The sequence below is a fragment of the Pithys albifrons genome, chromosome 9, assembly GCF_047495875.1.
Source record: "Pithys albifrons albifrons isolate INPA30051 chromosome 9, PitAlb_v1, whole genome shotgun sequence".
In the NCBI taxonomy this organism is placed as follows: Eukaryota; Metazoa; Chordata; class Aves; order Passeriformes; family Thamnophilidae; genus Pithys; species Pithys albifrons.
The window spans coordinates 33566354-33579775 of record NC_092466.1 but is presented as its reverse complement, the minus strand read 5'-3'; the positions used below and the strand labels follow the sequence as shown (position 1 = coordinate 33579775).

The following is a 13422-nucleotide window of genomic DNA, read 5'->3' as shown; positions in this document are numbered from 1 at the left end:
AGTAAAACAGAAACAACACACACTTGCACGTGCACACACTCTCCTTGATTCTGTATGCATGAAGGTTTGAGTTTTGCTGCTGCTCATTTCCAGGAGCCATTTGTTGGCCTATTTTGTGGGTAGCAGTCCAGCTTGCAGAGCTCTCTGCAGAAGGCATTTTGACCACACATTTAAGACGTACCTGCTTTCTTGCCTTAGAATCACAGAATCACAGAATTGATTGGGTTGGAAAAGACCTCTGAGATCATCAAGTCCTACCCTTGGGCCAACTCCAGTCCCTTTACCAGATCATGGCACTCAGTGCCACGGCCAATCTCACTTTAAAATCCTCCAGGGATGGGGAATCCACCCCCTCTCTGGGCAGCCCATTCCAATGCCTGAGCACTCTCTCTGCAAAGAAGTTTTTTCTGCTCTCCAACTTCAATTTCCCCTGGCAGAGCTTGAGCCCATCGTGCCCCCTTGTCCTATTGCTGAGTGCCTGGGAGAAGAGACCAACCCCCACCTGGCCAGAACTTCCCTTCAGGTAGTTCCAGACAGTGCTGAGGTCACCTCTGAGCCTCCTCTTCTCCAGGCTAAACACCCCCAGCTCCCAGCTTTGCACATCCTTTCCCCACATGCCCTCCAGGCAAACATCATTTTTCCTGCCTCATTTTCCGTAAGAATCCAGTTGTTTTGACTACACTCCTTCAAGGCCCTCTATTGTCGTAAACACCTTCCCACTTTATCACCCTGTCAGTGATAAAGCTGCTGGTCACAGTGGCCCATTCCTGCCCACCCTGTCCCACTGTCCCCTCACCTCCCCATGTCCCCTGCCATCACTGACCATCAGCACTTTCTGTGCAGGTGGACAATGTGCTCTGCCTGCATTTCAGCTAAAACAACAGCTTTAGAGACATCCCAAATTGCAGCTCCTACTAAGAACCCTTGGACTCCCTGAGCAACACAAGAAGCCATCCATGGCATCCCAGGACTTTGAAGGTGTGTCAGGCAAATGTCCAAAGCACCAGAGCACAGAACCTGCAACCTGTGAGTTCTCTACAGTGCATTAAGAGCAAAGTAGCTCCTCCCATCACAAAGAAACTTTGCTGTTTTCTTGTTCTTGCTTCTGGCACTTCAACTGCTCATGTGTTTTTACTGAAGACACTCATGGAAACACTTTCACAACCATTTATTTTGGCCAAAGTTGAAAAGTATATCATATCTTAGTAAGACAGAGGAAACAGAATTCTAAGGACTCTAAAGAAACACTTAGCCAAGCTAGTCCATTTATTGAGCCTCTATTAAGTAGGTTTTGATTAACAAAGGAAAAGAAGAAAACACTGAGCAACATACAAAATAAATATTGAAAATAAGTTCCCTTCACATGGATAAAGTTTTCTGGGGGCAAATGTTACAAGAGATAAAATGCATTCTAGTTGGAAGAACGTGCTTCAGGTTTTTCAGAAAAAAATTTCTTAGGGAAGCAGATTCTCTTAAAAGAAACTATTTCATACAGCACTACATTTAGAAACTGAACCATATGCTGAAGGAAAAACTCATCAGGGAGAAAAGGTTTATATTTACATACAGGATGGACAGTACAAAGCATTAGCTGAACTCACACTTTACATTTAGAGTTTATACCATTAGTGTGGGTGAGCTACAGGCCAGGAGAGCTCTGAGTTTTTCACAGGGTTACACTACTGCAGGCTGTAGGTGGATGCCTCTGCAGACACCTTATCCTATCAGTCAGGATGGGAGCTGTCTGACTGCACTGGCTTGGACAGAAAACCATTTTAACAGTGCCCATTTCCTCCAAGGCAAGTATTTATACACAGGGAGACAGCTTTGCTCTTAGCCTCTCCATGCTTGCTGGAAGAAGAGTCACCATCTCCTTACTGAGCTCTAGTTCAGTTTCAACAGCAGGGACAGCATCAGGGTACTTCTCACAATAGTCTACCAGAAATGAGTAATATTCCAATGATGTCTGCATATTTTCCAGTTGCTTTTTGCTATCTGAAGTAATAAGCTTACCATACAGTCGTGCAATATGAAATTTAGCCACCATTGCAGGGCGAAGAACATCTTCCTCCAGCTTTTCAGGAAACACCTTATCAGGGTTCCTCAAAGAATCCAAGAAGAGCTCATAGTATTTGATTGCGAACTGAGCCAGAGAATTAATTTTTTTAACTGTGTGGGAGTCTAATCTCTCTAACCTGTTCCCAATGGCCACCTTCAGATCCATCATCTCATAGTACGTGTCAGCCAGTTCGCACTGGAGCTGCCTGCAGATCAGCAGGTAGTACTGGGGGTTCAGGTCTGCATAGATGGGCTCCAGCATGTCTATCCTACGCTTGTGCATCTTGCAGCACCTCTCATAGTCCTCCTCAAAGAAAGCAAGGACCTTAAACAAAGCACTGTGATCCTGAACAATTTCAATGTGGTCAGTAACATAACCATCAACCTGAAAGAACTCTTTTGCTTCCTGAACATAGTTCTGACCAACTAGGAAGATTTCCCTGGCTTCTTGAAAATCTAAAGGATATACACTGCTCACTTTCTCTTCCATGGCTAAGACAGAGTCACATATATCACTTGTTCCAAAAAGCACAGCTTTTTTCCTGCCCTTCTCTTTTTCATCCTCTTCTTTTTTCCTTTGGGCTTTCAGTTCCAATTGCCTGTCTGGATCCAGCTTTCCTATGTTATCCTGCAATGAGAAAGCATACTAATTAAAAATGCATGTGGCTCATGGAGAGACACTTATACTGAATCATTTTATTTATGAGTCACCTTTGAAATACAAACTAGTGAGCAACAAGACAGAAGAGAAACTGATGGCATATTAGACCCTGTATTCACCAAAAAATCATGTAAATTACAAAATATAGATTCTGAAAAGACTGAGATGAAGACTAAGACTAAGACAAATCAGTCTCCCTACCCTGTGTGACAAAATAGCCAAAGCAACAGAAGTTAAGCTTGAAGGCTCTGCTTCTGCAAAGCATTTCAGCAAAAGCTCTTTTAAACATTTGAAGGAATGCCTGAATGAATGAATGAATGAATGAATGAATGAATGAACGAATCAATCAAAGGCTTGAACGAATAAGAACACCAGCACACAAAACTGGTGCATATTAAGATGATGTTCTTACTAGCAGTTAAATGAGAACCAATCTGTCAAATCAAGCTGCAAGAAAATGCAACAGAGAGAAGGGAGATTGGTGAAGCTGCTGTACAAGCACTGCACTGATCACACCACGGAGCTGATCTACCCATGTTTATCCCAGAGTGCTGCTCTGAAGTCAGAGCATGGTATGAAACACTCAATACACTGCAAGCATCTTGTGTTATTCACTGGGCAACTGCTCACTGAGAACTGATTCCTGTTGCAAACATCAAAGCAGGCTTGGCCTCCTGTTAGACAATGAAGCTACAGAACAGATTTGCTGTTACCTCAAGTAACTTCCGAGCACTTTGCAGGAGATTCAGGCAATACTTAATCCAGCATCTTGCAATTTCAGCTTTCCTCTCTGGCAGGTCGTGTTGGTCTTGCTCTGTTTCATCTACTGCATGGACATAAACACATAAAACTTTTAGAGAACTCCAGAAAATGTTACAGGAAACGAATACTATACTTACATTTAATTAACTTTTCCTCATCATCAGACAGAAACATGTTCTCCATGTTAGTTTATATAACAATGTCATTTCTGGTAGAAACTCATGTAGATTAACAGGGGTTCAGCATGCATGAATTCTTCAAATAAATATATCATAATGTATGTTTAAAAAGACCTTTCATCTTGAAGGTGTTTTATGGGAAAGGTTTTCATGTCTCTTTGCAATAAGAAAAAGAAATGGGGTAATTCATTTTCTGAGATTCAGCTGCCTGCCCAGTAACTCTTTCTGAGGATGATGAGGGCATTTGTACTGCCATGAGCCCGAACTTGCTACCAAAAAAGGGAAAAAATTAGGGGAAACTGCCTTTGATTAATCTACGTGGTACAAACATAAGATTTATTTGCTCTACAACTTCTGTATTTTCTCCCCCCAGTCTCCCCACTATCACAAGCAGCAGCACTGCTGATGTCTCAAGACAACATTTTCAAAAACCAACTGGATTTCAAAGAAAACTAATTTCCCACTCTCTGGGCAGAAGGCAGTGAGTTAGCTGAGCAATGAGGGGACAGTACAGGACAGCAGCATTCCTGTTCACCAAAAACAGTTCAGACTCAGACCCACTGTGCTCATTGGGTTTCATCAGAGCCAACTGAGCTGTGCTGAAAAAATTAATAATTTTGCTAATCTAAGAAAAGGCACATTTACTAAATATCTCTGTGTTATTTTATATTCCAATTAACATCATAAAATGAACGTGCTTGAGAGTGGCCAATGGTGACTGTGTATTCACCTTTCTCTGAGTCAGAACTTCCTGCCAGTCCACAGCTCAGCTCTCTGTACCACGAAAAGGAAGGGAAGGCAGGATAAACATTTACACCACCAAAACAAATGGGAAATCACTCCTCCTATTTGGTGCAGGAGGAAGTCAAGATAAAACTTGGTTGACTTGCACTTGCTCACTCTCCACAAGTTATAGCTCTGTGAGCTGGAAGCTTCCAGTTGCCCAGGACATGGACACAACAGGCTGTAGATAAGCAAAGACAGAGTCTCAAACAGAGCACTGACACTACCATGTAACCACAAGTCCTTAAAACTGAGGTCAGTTCCCTAAATGTTTCTTTTATTGATGTTCACACTGAACTGCCAAGTTGCTCCTTTGCATCAATTCCCAAACAACAAGGAGAAGAGATACAAGTTCAGAAAGAGACACTGATGAGGCTCTGCAGCATCCAGCAACAAAAGACAATTCAAGTACTTTCTGGATTTGGGGTTTAAGAGCTGCAGATTTCCTCCCTCTTTTAAAATTATTCTCAGGAAGCATCTGTTTTGGTTCACTGAATCGCTGCCTTCTGATCACTGAGCTGAACTGCACTTTTAGCACATGTGCAAGGCCATATGGATGAACAGAGTCACTGCCATTGTCCAAGTGGGTATTTGTTTAAATTTCACTTTTATTCTGGTACTTTCTGAAACAGCAGCAACAAGCACTTGAGTTTTTTCTCACATGGTCTACTCATAGCCTGAGCTAATCGTGAGCTGTGGTAGCAGCAGCTTTTTGGAAACATTCTACCTTGTTGCTCATTAAAAAGATTTTAGAAAATTAAGACCTGGATAAGTTTTGTACATCTTGTTAAACTTCAGTTTTAACAGGCAGTCAACAATAGGACAAGGGGGCACGATGGGCTCAAGCTCTGCCAGGGGAAATTGAAGTTGGAGAGCAGAAAAAAATTCTTTCCAAAGAGAGTGCTCAGGCATTGGAATGGGCTGCCCAGAGAGGGGGTGGATTCCCCATCCCTGGAGGTTTTTAAGGTGAGATTGGCCGTGGCACTGAGTGCCATGATCTGGTAAAGGGACTGGAGTTGGACCAAGGGTTGGACTTGATGATCTCGGAGGTCTTTCCCAACCCAATCCATTCTATGATTATGTATCAATGTTGTTAATTCACAATAATTTTATTCAAGTCTCTTCTATGAACTTACCATCTTCAGCAGAGGGCACCTGTCCAGCCTGGCTGAAGATGACACTGGCTGCTGCCAGGCAGTGCCGGGCCTCCATGAAGCATTCCTGGGAGGAACAGAACAGCACACTGAGCACCCCAAGCTCTCAGCCTGGCCAAGCCCCTCTCGCAGTGAACACACATGAACACAAGGGAAACAACAGCACTGGGAGGCTCTGCAGTGTATTCCCCTTGGCACTAGAAGAACACACAGTTTCTCCTCAGCTATTACTGAATCCAGGATCTTCTACCCAACTGTCCTCTCTGCAGCACAGCCACAACAGAAAGCCTGGCTGTTCATATTGGCTACAAACACTGTGAGCATTGTCTGTGCTCTGATCTCTCCCCCATCGCTTCCCTGTGGTGAAGGAAGTGATGACTTGTGGCCAACCCTGTCACGGGGTGTTGGTGGGAACAGCCGGATACACAAGTCAACACCCCCAGTCAGATCTGGATTCCTTTACCCATATTTGGCAGTGCACTGGTTAATGATTAGTGCTATCAATGCATCAAAACCACATGTAAATCACTAGTTACTGTTGAAATTAACATTAAGTGGCTTAGCTGTGGCACAAATCTTTTTAAGCATCAGAAAAGAGCATCTGAATAGCCCTGAATGTAAAAGTTGTTAAATAAACCTGACGCATTTCCTAACAGAGATCATTCAGAGTCAGCACCTATGGAGGCAAATCCAGCTTACACAACCCCTTTAATGTTCACACAGACTTCACCAAGACCAAAGGTACAAAGGACGATAACTTACAGGAAACATACAATGTGCCATACCTTGGCCCCCAGGTAGTTCTGTTTTTAAACTTTATTGTAAGAGAATAATGTAAAAGCGAACTTTAAATTAAATTCTTAAAACCTTCAAGCTTTACTTATGAACATCAGATCTTATCATTGCTAACACTTCATTAACTATGGAGCTCTCACGTTCATTTTCCCTGTTGCCATCACAACACCACAGGAAAGCCACTATGTCCTCTTCAAAAAAGCTGAGAGGTGCTTCATGTCAGAAGGCAACGTGTGGTTTTATAGGTTTTGTAGGTGCACATTTTAAATTCAGCATGAAGCCCTGTCTCAAAGAGCTGTTTAAACAACTGTCTTCCTTGCCAGTTACACTGATGACAGAATTACAGCAGGAAAACATCAGCTGTGTTACCTTGGAGATGTAGTACTGTGACAGGGTGGCAGCATTGCGAGCCCACTCCACCGGGTAGTAGCTGCAATACTCCAGCTGTCGTTTCAGGGTGGTGTGGCAGTACTGAGCAGCCTTCTCAATCATGTCCAGGTGCTGGTACACTTGTGCCAGGTAATACAGAGTGTGTGTGTAGACTTTTTCAAATCTGGAAAAAACAACAGTCTCTCTAGATTGCCATTTACTTTTTCCTCCCTAATTACACCCCCATAAAAAAAAAGGCAATAATGTAGGTATGCTGCTCCATACCCACCTTTTGGATCTTTCTTGGTCTGTGAGTTTTTCTTCTTCTGCCATGAAATGTTCACTGGGATCCAGGGGAGGATTTCCATCCTGCAAAGTACATGACACATTCAGCACACCAGATTTCTCACTCTAGCACAGTGCTCCCTCTTCTGGCTGCACGTCATTTACCACTCTGCAATCCCCAATTCCAACCCCAGCCTCCCATCTACACCTCAGTGCCACATCTGCAGAGCAATTCCACAAACTCAGGGGACTTGGAGGATGAAAGCCACAATTTCCCACAGAAATATCAGGTTTTGAGCTTGTAAAAGGCTTCTGCTTACATATTCTAAAGCAATGCATGCTGCCTGCACCAGAAACACTTAGCCTGGATCCCACAGGACTGTAATTGGGTGTCTTTAATTCCTATGATAACAGAATGGAATTTGAGGCATCAATTTAACACCAAGCATGTCTTCAAGTGTGAAATATTCGTTTGCTCAGCTGCACTAATCAGTAGCATGAGAACATCCTGCAGGAAGTACTGCAGAGAGCAAGATGTGCAGAGTGCTCAGCAGAGCTCCTGTAAAGACCAACCACTGTGAGGTGACTCTGGGCACCCACACTCTGCTGATTGACTCAAACACACGTGAGACAACAGGCAGTGTCTTTGGGGGATGAAGCTGCTACACCCTCATATCAGGCATGACCTACATGCAAGTTACTAAACGTGGTAATTCACATCATTAGAGGGGCCTTCTTGTTTTTTAAACCACGAGTTCTGTCAGAATCCTCATGCAGACAACTGCCCATTTTTGGGCACTGCTGTAGCCAAGCTTGCCCCAAGACAACTGTCACTAACATTACAAGGCAGCTGACAGGGAATATAACTTTGCTGAGGGCAGAGTTCCATTAGTCTGTGCTTATCCCAATTCCTTTGCCATTGTGAGCAACTTTGGAGCCAATTCTAACTCCCTTCAAGCAAAGCTTTTCTCCCATTTCATGGTGGATCCTGGAGAAGGTTCACCGTGTCTGCCTGCAACAGAGCCCAGCTTAGTATGCAGCTTGTGCAGCCCCTTCCTAACCTCTCTGATTTCTTAGCCCAAGAGAAAGTAAGGCAACAAATAAAAAGCACTTTAAATAAATACTTTTCCTAAGATAATACAGACTAGGCAGGAATAGGAGCAAGGGCAGAGAATGCTCTCACTTCACAGGGAAGAAAACATTCCCTTATGTTTGTGCTGCTTCTTACCAAAAATCCCTGAATGGATTTGTTTGTCTGCTTTTAACAGAAGTCTTTTATCATCCTAAAAAATCAACAAATGTGTCTGAAACAGATCCTGACAAATAAATTGGCATGTTTAACCCACCAGAGGTGTGTAGATTTTTGCATATGATCTTTTAATCTTTAGGTTTGTCTGTTGTACCTCATTAGTTTTTAAGATGTGAATTTATAACTCATCTTGTTTTCCTCAGATACAAAGGCTCCCAACCTTCTAACAAGACCCAGACTGTGTTCTGGCAAGACTAGAGCTATTCCTGCCAATAAAGCAACTGAAATGACATGGTAAGCAACACCCTTGCCTCCTTCCTGTATCTACAGATATATCCTCTGCTGTCAAGCCTTATGCCTTCATTTTTCCTCAGGAAGAGCTCTGCAATCCTCCTTTCCAGGTGGACTTCATTAGCCCAACCTCCTTTGCCTTGGTTTTCCTGACAATGGGGAATGTTAAGAAAAGTATATTCACATTTTTATGATTTATGAGAGACAAATGTTGACATGGTTGTGTAAATCCTGAAGATCAAACACCACTGCAAGTCCTCTTTATAAACCACAAAGCAGTTCGACAAGCTCCCCCCTGCCTTGTGGTTTGGATTTGTCACGGGGCGTTTTAATTCTTTGCAGATCATGTCAAGTACAGCCAGTATTTTCAGAGAAACATGACACAAGTCTGACAAAGTCACCACAAAAATATTATTTATTTTGAAGCAGTTTCTTTTAAAAGAAAGTCTTTAGGCTTAGCTGTGTTTGATTACATAATGCCTGGAACTGTAAGTGGCAAATAAAAAATGTTAAGAAATGTGGAAGTGCTCTGGCCTGGGCTTATTGACAGTCATGCATGCCCTAGTCAGGCAGCAAAGCCCCAGAAGGAACATTCAGTAGCCATTACTAACAAAAATTAGCAGTTTCAGAAAAGTCCACAGTGAAAATGTCAAGTATTTGGCAGCAGTGTTTAATCCACTACATCGTGGTACCCGTTCAATCTCATCATCACTGGAACAAGTGCCAGAAACCTTCAGAGGTGACGTGAAAGCTGATGATATTTACACCTGGGGCTGGGTATAAATATCAAAGTTGAACATCAGGAATTAATTAGAGAGAGGGTCTGCAGAGAGATGTAGTTATCTCTAATTAGCCCAACTGATGCAGAGGGCAGAAAATAAAAACTGACAAGCTTTTCAGTACAAGTGGGTTTTTTCTGGATCCATTTCCTATCAGTGTAGACCAGCATGGCTGCAAAGGTGGAAACACAGCACTGACCAACCAGGACTAATCCATTCTAAAGATCTCCATGGGAATCATCTGTGCCATAAACCAATTTCATGTAAACCCTGAACTGCAATTTCATGAAACTAAAGGCTGTCCAACCCCTACAGCTGTCCTGAGACACAGCAACTGCTCCTTCAAAGCCACACATGATTTTAGCTCAGTCAGTAACTGTCCCTGAGGCAAGTCAGAGTAGAAACAGCTTTGGAAAGAGCTTAAAAATAGCACAAGGGAGTCTTTGTCAGATACACAGCAGAATCCACAGCTCAAAAGGTTATTTAATATGCATGAGAGGGTTAGCTGTTTGTAAGATTCTCCTCTTGGATATGGAACTAAACTACTTGTCTCTACAAAACACTGCACAGTCGAACCACGCAAATATTACAGTTTTGCTTCCTTTTCCCACTTCCTTTTCCCAATGAATTGACATTTTATAGCACTCCCAAGATAAGATTTAATAGTAGTCCTCTTTAAAATCCAAATTCTGCCTGGCTTCAACTTGGGATTGTTAAAGAGCTTTCAAAAGGGACCATTATTTTTGAGCAAAATCATTTTCCATTTTTAAATTGGTACGTAAGGCTCCAGTTTTCCTTGTCCTGTACAGCTGTACAACTCCCATCACCTGCCAAAGGTACCACAGCAGCCACTATAAAGGACAGAAACTCCAGTTCCATTGTATGGTTATTTCAAAGACAACTTAACCTGCAAGTGGCAGTTCATGTGAAAGTAAGACCTGCCACAATACTAACACAGTACCTCCTTCATGTATTGGTTATACAAGGCTTCTGCAGACTCCAGGTAAGTTTGTGCAGTTTCAATTTCATCCCTTTCAGACCACAGGATGCCCAGGTTGTTCTAAAGGGAAAAAAAATTATTTTTCCATTACGTTCTGTTTACATGACACAGTTTCTTCAAACAATTCAGTTTTCATCCTTAATGTACCTGTGTTCTAATACAATTAATTACAATTAGCAAAACTTGTGCCCACCCATTCCACTGTGAGTTGCTCAAAAAAGAGGGGGCTCCAGCACAGCAAACTTCACATACAAAATTCACCTCACAGACTGTAACTTCCTGTGTTTACTCTGCTAGGCCAGGTCTGGTGTGTTCGAATAATGAGCTTTTTCTAAGCATGTTCTGCACCCAATTCATGCAGCTTTTACATCACATGCAAATATCATAAAAAGAGACACTAGAAATTTGTTACCATGACTCCACTGAAAAAGTTAATAAGAAGAAGATATGCTAGGAATTAATGCTTGTGTATTTTCAACAACAGGAGGAGATGAAAAGCACCTTTAAAATGCAAAGGCTATTGACTACTGCCTTCAAATTCAAGTTAAAGCAATGTACATAACAAGTTATTGCATCTGTGAACACATCTTCTATAAAAAGTACCTCTAATTTTATTAATAAGATGAAGGTGTTAATAACCATCTATGTCTGCTGTGCTAATTTAGGTCCTTGGCAATGCTATTACCAAATCCAAGAGGGCTAAAAAAATAGTTAGAATGTGCAGGTTTATGTGTTCCTTTAGGTTCCTCTCATTTTGATATTTTCATAAGAAAGCACATCCCATGTTGTTTATGAACTGAAATACTTTGCCCAAGGCCAAGCAGAGGAATAGACCAAATTCCATCAGACAGAAACTGAGGCACACAATCCTCTGCAGAAGCTCAGGAATCAGAAGTGGGACCACAGTACAAGGCCCAGCAGGAAAGAGGAATGAATGTTCCTTCTGTCAAACCAGCAATCAGTGCTGGGACAACACTCCAGACACCCCAGAATGTACAGCCACTGATGGCAATCACTGCTCTTAAATCAGAGACAGGCCCCGTCCAGCCCCGGCTCGTTCCCATCACTGTGCCCAGCTCCACACTCCCAACAGGAGCCAACACTGCCCCACCACAGCACTCCACCTGCTCAACAAACTTCATCCTGCTGTTCCTGAAAGGCCCCAAAACAGTAAAGTCCGTGCAAATTTTTGTCTAGTAGAGAGAAGAGCTGCTTTTCAACACACCATTCAGAAGCTCAGTGGAATCCCTGGCCCTCAGCCACAAGAGCCACATCTCCCGAGGAAGATGTTATCTTGTTATGGCTCCACAATCTCTACCTGACAATGAGTAACAGGTTTGTAGTGGTGCACCCAAACCCTCCCAGTGAAGGACAAGGAGCATGTGTAACCTCACCATTCCAGACAACTCCGCTGGTTCACCCAGCATAGGACAAACCACTGTTTAACTGGCACCTTTCCACATCAGCACCTTGACAGTTCTGCAGTGCTTGACAAGGAACCACCACTGAACCTTTCCTGATTGGAGCAACCATTTTTGACAGAGACATCTAAATAACTGCTCTATTTAATTTACAGCCTAGAGACAGATACCTAACCATACACCAGCTGCCTTGGCTGAGCAGTAAGCAAAGGCCCTTTTGTGGATCATCAGGTGGCAAGAAATAATTTGGATAACAGTATTACTTGCTTTAGAATAAAGACATGAATATTATTACTTTGAGCCCCAATAAAATTATATTTACTCAGAGGAGGCAAAATATAATACCTTAAAATAGAACAAGCAAGGCTGAAAAGCAAAACCAATTTAACATTTCAGGATAGTATATTAATAAAAGCATCTCCCAATTTTGACAACAAATGAGTTGAGGAACCACAAATAAGCAATAGTACAAGGGGGCACAGGCTCAAGCTCTGCCAGGGGAAACTGAAGTTGGAGAGCAGAAAAAAATCCTTTCCAGAGAGAGTGCTCAGGCATTGGAATGGGCTGTCCAGAGAGGGGGTGGATTCCCCATCCCTGGAGGTTTTTCAACTGAGCTTGGCCGTGGCACTGAGTGCCATGAAAAGACCTCTGAGATCATCAAGTCCAACCCTTGGTCCAACTCCACTCCCTTTACCAGATCATGGCACTCAGTGCCACGGCCAAGCTCAGTTGAAAAACCTCCAGGGATGGGGAATCCACCCCCTCTCTGGGCAGCCCATTCCAATGCCTGAGCACTCTCCCTGTAGAGAATGGTTCCTGACAGCATGAACACTGTCAGAAGCACACGCTGTGAGCACCGGGGTGCAGACACGGGCCCCGCTCCCACCCCGGGCACCCCGCGGCCTGCAGCCCACCTGGGCCTGGATGTAGAGGGACACGCAGTCGGGGGACAGGCGGTGCGGCTCCAGGAGCTGCGTGCAGCGCTGCAGGTGCTCCTCTCCGGCCGACAGCTCCTCGGTGTCGGTGTGGTTCACGCCCAGCTCGTACTCCAGCACTGCGCGCCGCACGGCCAGCACCCGCTCCGGGCCGCCCTCCTCGGCCGCGCTCAGCAGCTGCTTCACCTCCTGCAGCAGCGCGCGGGCCCCGTACTTGGAACGGTACGGCTCCGTCTCGGGGTCCTTCAGCGACTCCACGGCCGACAGCGTGCGGGCGGCGCGGAACTTCCCGCACACCGCGGGCCACCCTCCCAACGCCGCCGCCGCCATCTTCCCGCGCCCCCCGCCCCGCCCCACGCCGGGAGCGGGGACAGCCCGCCCCGATCCCGCCCAATCCCGATCCGAACCCGCCCCGCCCCGCAGCGGGGACAGCCCGCCCCTGTCCCATCCAATCCCGCGCCCGCAGCGGGGACTGCCCATCCAATCCCGGTCCGATCCCATCCAATGCCGCCCCGCCCCACAGCGGGGCCAGCCCACCCAATCCCGATCCGATCCCAGCCTCTCTTCAGCGAGGCCATCCCGATTCCATCCCGCCGCGGCAGCGCCCCCAGTGAAGCCATCCCGATCTTATCCTGCCCCCTCAGCGGGCCCATCCCGATTCCAGCCCGATCCAACCCCGATCCCGCACCCTCAGGGTCCCC

General features: G+C 44.7%; 1 protein-coding gene across 1 annotated transcript; it reads right to left on the bottom strand.

The window, feature by feature from the left end:
• Positions 1-1151: 1151 nt before the first annotated feature.
• Positions 1152-13085, bottom strand: KIFBP (kinesin family binding protein). The gene is made up of 7 exons (XM_071564081.1): positions 12701-13085; positions 10327-10425; positions 7051-7130; positions 6762-6945; positions 5580-5664; positions 3433-3545; positions 1152-2686 (listed from the first exon to the last, which is right to left on the bottom strand). Exons 1-7 carry the CDS (start codon positions 13049-13051, stop codon positions 1808-1810), a joined length of 1791 nt encoding a protein of 596 aa, XP_071420182.1. The 5' UTR covers positions 13052-13085; the 3' UTR covers positions 1152-1807.
• Between the last annotated feature and the right edge of the window lie 337 nt (positions 13086-13422).

Coding starts and splice junctions, on each gene's coding strand:
- KIFBP (XM_071564081.1), bottom strand. CDS start 13,051: ATGGCGGCGGCGGCGTTGGGAGGGTGGCCCGCGGTGTGCGGGAAGTTC. Junction 5,665..6,761: donor CACAGTACTACATCTCCAAG/GTAACACAGCTG, acceptor TGTTCCTCCCAG/GAATGCTTCATGGAGGCCCG. Junction 3,546..5,579: donor GGTGCCCTCTGCTGAAGATG/GTAAGTTCATAG, acceptor ATGTCCATGCAG/TAGATGAAACAGAGCAAGAC.